Source organism: Nannospalax galili, unplaced genomic scaffold (assembly GCF_000622305.1).
Source record: "Nannospalax galili isolate Female #2095 unplaced genomic scaffold, S.galili_v1.0 scaffold1027, whole genome shotgun sequence".
Classification (NCBI taxonomy): domain Eukaryota; kingdom Metazoa; phylum Chordata; class Mammalia; order Rodentia; family Spalacidae; genus Nannospalax; species Nannospalax galili.
This window is the reverse complement of record NW_008355723.1, coordinates 149,245-154,753: the sequence shown is the minus strand read 5'-3', so window position 1 is coordinate 154,753 and position 5,509 is coordinate 149,245. Positions and strand designations below refer to the sequence as shown.

The 5,509-nt window shown below is 37.1% G+C and overlaps 1 protein-coding gene across 2 annotated transcripts in view; it reads left to right on the top strand.

Annotated features, from left to right (window-relative positions):
- The window catches only part of Tbc1d12 (TBC1 domain family member 12), a 103,128-nt gene that overhangs the window by 54,086 nt on the left and 43,533 nt on the right, over positions 1-5,509 (top strand). For both annotated transcript variants that reach the window (XM_029556129.1, XM_008853077.3), the window contains exon 3: positions 3,170-3,285. In XM_029556129.1, the coding sequence (XP_029411989.1) occupies positions 3,170-3,285 (116 nt within the window). The remainder of the gene's footprint in view (positions 1-3,169; positions 3,286-5,509) is intronic.

The following is a 5,509-nucleotide window of genomic DNA, read 5'->3' as shown; positions in this document are numbered from 1 at the left end:
TATATATATATTTGATGATTTGCTAGTGCATATATATAATTTGATGATTTGCTAGTGCAAATATATATATATATATGATTTGCTGTATATTCTGTATATTTCTGGATTTGATTTGCTAGTGCATATATATTTTTTTGGGGGGAGTATCTTTTTGAGACAGGGTCTCCCTGTAGCCCCAGCTGTCCTGGAACTTACTATGTAGACCAGGCTGGCCTTGAACTCACAGAGGTCCGCCTGCCTCTGCCTCCCAAGTGCTAGGATTAATGGCGTGCACCACCACACCCCGCTTATATTTTTTAAATATTTTATTATTTTTATTTTATGTGTGTGAGTGTTATGCCTGCATGTAGGTAAGTGCACCTGTGTCATGCAATGCCCATGGAGGTCAGAAGAGGCCATTGGATCCCCTGAAACTGGAGTTACGGACAGTTGTTACCTGCCATGTGGGTGCTAGGATTCGAACTCAGGTCTTCTGCAAGAACAGCCAGTGTTCTTGACTGCTGAGCCATCTCTCCAGCCCAACTAGTGTATATTTTAATGTTTAAATTAATAACTATTTTAGAGAATGTTGAAGATTATAGCAGAAAGGAGCAGAAAGTACAGAGAATTCCATTATATCCCCACACATGTGCATTTTGTACCACACCAGTACTTTTGTTAAAACTGATGACCTTCCATTGTTGTATCATCACCCAAAGTCCATCACTTACTTTTGGAATCATTCTTAAGTATTGTACTTTTTAATGGGCTTTGACAAAAGAATAAGGACAGATATCTACCATTGTGGTATCATACAGGATAGTCTCACTGCCCTAAAAATCCTCAATGTTCTGACTCTTCATCTTTCTCTCACCTTAACTTTTGGCAACACTGGTCTTCTTACTGTCTGCAGTTTTACCTTTTCCAGAATTTACCTGAAAAGATACAATATGTAGCCTTTCATATTGGCCTATTCTCACTTAGTAATATGTATTTAAGATTCTTTCATGTCTTTCTGTGGCTTCATAGCTCATTTCATATCTCTTTTAGTTATCGAATAATACTCCATTGTCTGGATACATTCTAGGTTGCTTCTAGTTTTTTGGTAATTATTAATAAAGCTCCCATAAAACTATGTGTACAGATTTTTGTTTGGATACATGTTTTCAGTTTATCTGGTAAAAGCCAAGAATCTATGATTGCTGCATCATATGTTAAGAATGTTTTTAATTCTTAAGAAACTGTTCATTTGTCTTCCATGGTAGCTGCATTAGTTTGCGTTTCTATCAACAATGGATGAGCATTCTTGTTACTTCACATCTTTGTAGCATTTGGTATTGTCAATGTTTGATTTTAGGTTGTTCTCCTAGGTATACAGTGGTATCTTTTTAACTTGTAATTTTTTAATCATACATGACATTGATCATCTTTCTCTATGCTCATTTTCCATATATATGTCTACTTTGATGGGGTATTTGCCTAAATTTGTTGTAATTTTTTTAATTGGGTGGTTTGATTTTTTTTTAATTGTTAAATTTCAGCAGTTCCTAAAGTTCATGGAAGGCTAAGAATTGTTCACATTCTTACCAATCCAAACAGACTGAGAATAGGACAGCCTCTCTTGCCCCAAGATGGTCTCTCTGTTTGATGTCAGATACTGTGAATGGAGTAGCAGGAGAGATTCAGAACTAAAGATGATTATAAGACATTTAAAACTTTGTAAATAGTGGCTAGAACTATAAAGTAAATAGATGTTTTTAGAAAATATTTTAAACAATCTGTTGTTTTTTAAAAAATTAGTATCTCACCAGGTCTGGTAGCACACACTCTTAATCCCAGCACTTGGGAGGCAGAGGCAGGCAGATCTCTGTATTTGCAAGTTCCAAGCCAGCTGGGGTTACAGGGAGACCCTGTCTCAAAAAGACAAAAACAAAACAAAACAAACAAACAAACAAACAAAAAACAAAATGAGAATTTCAGTATCACCAAAACCCCCTTTTTTTTATTATTATTATTATTATTTTTTTATTTGGAGAGGATCTCTTTGCAGCCCCAGGTGGCCTGGGAACTTGCTATGAATATGAATTCTGGACCTCTGCAAAAGTAGCAAGCACTTTAACCACTGAGCCATCTCTCTTACCCTAGGCTGCTTTATTTTTTTCCAAAAAAGGGAAAAAGCATATATCCTAGAAATTATAAGCAAGTAAATTTATTACTGATTTTTGGCCAATTTCCAGGAATAAATTTCATAAAATTGTGAACATTATTAAAGAATGCTGAAATGGAAAAATGTAAATCTTTCTACCTGGAACATATTATATCTAGTTAACACCATATCTTTAAATAGAATTATCAGATTCAATGAGTTAGAGAAATAGTATTTTTTAGAGTGTATCACAATTTAGGCTATGTTTTGTTTTCTTTTCCTTTTCTTTTTTTCTTTTTTTTTTTTTTTTTTTTTTTTTTTTTTTTTTTGGTCTTTTTGAGACAGAGTCTCTCTGTAGCCCCAGCTGGCCTGGAACTCACTATGTAGACCAGGCTGGCCTGGAACTCACAGAGATCTGCCTCTCTGTGCCACCCGAGTTCTGGGATTAAAGACATGCACCACCATGCCCGGCTATTAGGCTGTAGTTTTTAATATGATATTACTGGTAAAGTACTTAAAATTAGGGTAAGCAGGCATCTGAGAAGCCCAGGCATTCTTATCTAGCAGTAGCTGTACTTGTAGGAGTTACAGTCACAGTCGCCTGAAACCTAAATCCACCATTCGATTAGAGATTCAGTGTCACCCTTTAGAGAGTCTTCACAGCATTACAGTGGGGTTGTCTGTACAAAACCCCAACAGTTCCGTTCCTGATCCAAGGTTTAGAAAGTAAGTTTCTCCGCTCATAGATTATTCAAAGCTTTGATAGATGGTGCCATAGAAGGCAATAAAATAAGTGTCCCTAAAACATTCCCTAGTTAATATAGTGTATTTCTGTCCTTCTTTCCCCTAACATACTTAAATACTTTGTATATAATATAAATTCATAATTTAGGCTACTCCAGGAAATAGAAAAGACATTTTATTCATATATGAATCATATGCACTCCTTTTTATATAAACACAATACCCTTAATGGTACAGATTTAGTAACAGAACCTGAAAATTAGAAAAGTCTCTACATAAATTATATCTTATTTGCTCCAGGAATATGAAGCACGAACAGGGAGAACCTGTAAAGTACCACCTCAGTCTTCAAGACGTAAGAATTTTGAGTTTGAGCCACTTTCTACCACTGCACTGATTCTTGAAGACCGACCATCGTAAGTATTTAATCATCATTAGGAGTACTATTTATATTTTAAATTTAGATTTAATTTTTTCACTCTTCCACTAAAATAGGAATTAGATATAGGAAAGGATTTATCTTGTTTTGTTTTTGAGACAGTGTCTTATTTATCCCAAGCTGACCTCAAACTCACTTTGCTGCTCTTGCCTCCAGCTCTCAGTGTTGGAATTATAAGCATGTGCCACCATACCCAGTTTATGCGGTACCTAGAATTGAACCCCAGGCTTTGTGCATATGAGGCAAGCCCTCTGCCAAATAAGCTACACCCCCAGCGTGGGGCTTGCTAAAAAATTAAATCCTAGCCCTGTATCCTAAAACTAACAGGGACGTACATATTGTTGAGGTCTTTCTATATTTTATGGAAGCTTCTGTGCATCAATGTAGAAAAAGAAATCTTGATTCTTGTTCAGGAATGGTGGTATATACCTGTAGTCCCTGCTGAGGGGCTGAGGCTGAAGTAGGACATCACTTGAAACTACAAATTTGAGACCAAACTGGGAAATAAATTATACATAATATGTATAATCTCAAGATTAGAGTCTTAAAACTCTACCACCACTGACAGCAACAACAGCGACTTGGTTGTCTATTTCTATTTCATCACTCCGCTTCTTATATTAATATGCTAGGGCATTTATTTTTCCTTTCTTGATGTTTAATGTGCACTTAAGATGTAAAAGTCCTTGTCTTTTGTACAATATAACTGCTGAATGTCAACCAGCTCATTTACTGCTATTAGAAAATCTATTCTTAGGGATTGGAGTATACCTTAGGGGTAGAATATGTACATATGCAAGACCCAGCTTCAATCCCTAGGAAGAATCTGTTCTTTAATACCCAGCAGAACATTTTAAGTTATTTTCTTCTCAGCTCTTGCTTCTTTCTGTAGTTGCCACAATGCTGCTCTGGTTCAGAATAATGTCTGGTTTCTGTAGAAGCAAGGCCACTTGTCCCTTACTTTCTTTTCCCTCCTACCTAGGCTTCTGATTTTAATTTTCTTCTTTCATTATTTCTACCATCTTGTTACTTTCCTGGTCTGGACCTGGCTTGTTGAATATAAAGAATCCAGAGCTAGGGGTTGGAGAGATGGTGACTTAGCAGTTAAGAGCACTGGCTGCTCTTGCAGAGGACCAGGGTTCAATTTCCAACACCCACTTGCTAATCCAAAGCTAAATAGAATAAAGCAATCCAAAGCTAAATAGATAGAAGTTGAATGTTTTGTATATATTGTATGAGAAGAAGGATTGGGCTTATATATATATATATATTTTCTTTTGGTCTTTTTGAGACAGGGTCTTCCTGTAGCCTCAGCTGTCCTGGAACTCACTACGTAGACCAGGCTGGCCTTGAACTCACAGAGATCTGCCTGCCTCTGCCTCCACCACACCCTGCTTGGCCTTATATTTTTTAATAGTTATATTCCTTCAGACAAAAAATTTGTGGTCTTGATACCTGCATGTGTCATGCAATGCCTGCGGAGGTCAGAAGAGGCTGTCGGGTCCCCGGGGACTGGAGTTACAGACAGTTGTTAGCTGCCATGTGGGTGCTGGGATTCGAACCCAGGTCTTCTGCAAGAACAGCCCCTTGATACAACTTTTTAATTTGATAAATTTGGGTATGAGCCAGGTGCATGCTTTTAAGCCCAGCACTTTGGAGGGAGATGCAGGTAAATCTCTGGGAGTTCAAGACCAGCCTGGTCTATATCAGCAAGTTCCAGTCCAAGTTCCATGGCTTTATAGTGAGTATCTTTAAAAAAAAAAAAAAAAAAAAAAGGGTATGGAAGCTACCTGCCTGAGACATCTATCTTCCATTGATCACCAGAGTTGATTTGGCTGATCTGACTGGCTGAGTGATTCCTTTCTCCGTCACTGCTCCATATGCTTAATCTCTTCTTGGTTTAGTTTTGGTGGTTCCCATGCCTTTAGATATCCATCCATTTCTTTTACGTTTTCAAATTTAGTAGCATATAGGTTTTTAAAGTTTTCCCTTATGATGATCTGTATCTTTTTGGTCTCTGTTGTGATGTTTCCCGTTTCATCTCTGATTTTGTTGATTTGGAGGTGCTCTTTCTTTCTTTTGGTTAACTGGGCTAGCGGTCTGTCAATCTTGTTTATCTTTTCAAAGAAGACTTTTAGAAGTTGACAATCACGTGGTCTTACCAGTAGAACTACCAATTCGAATACTAATCTCTTCTTTTG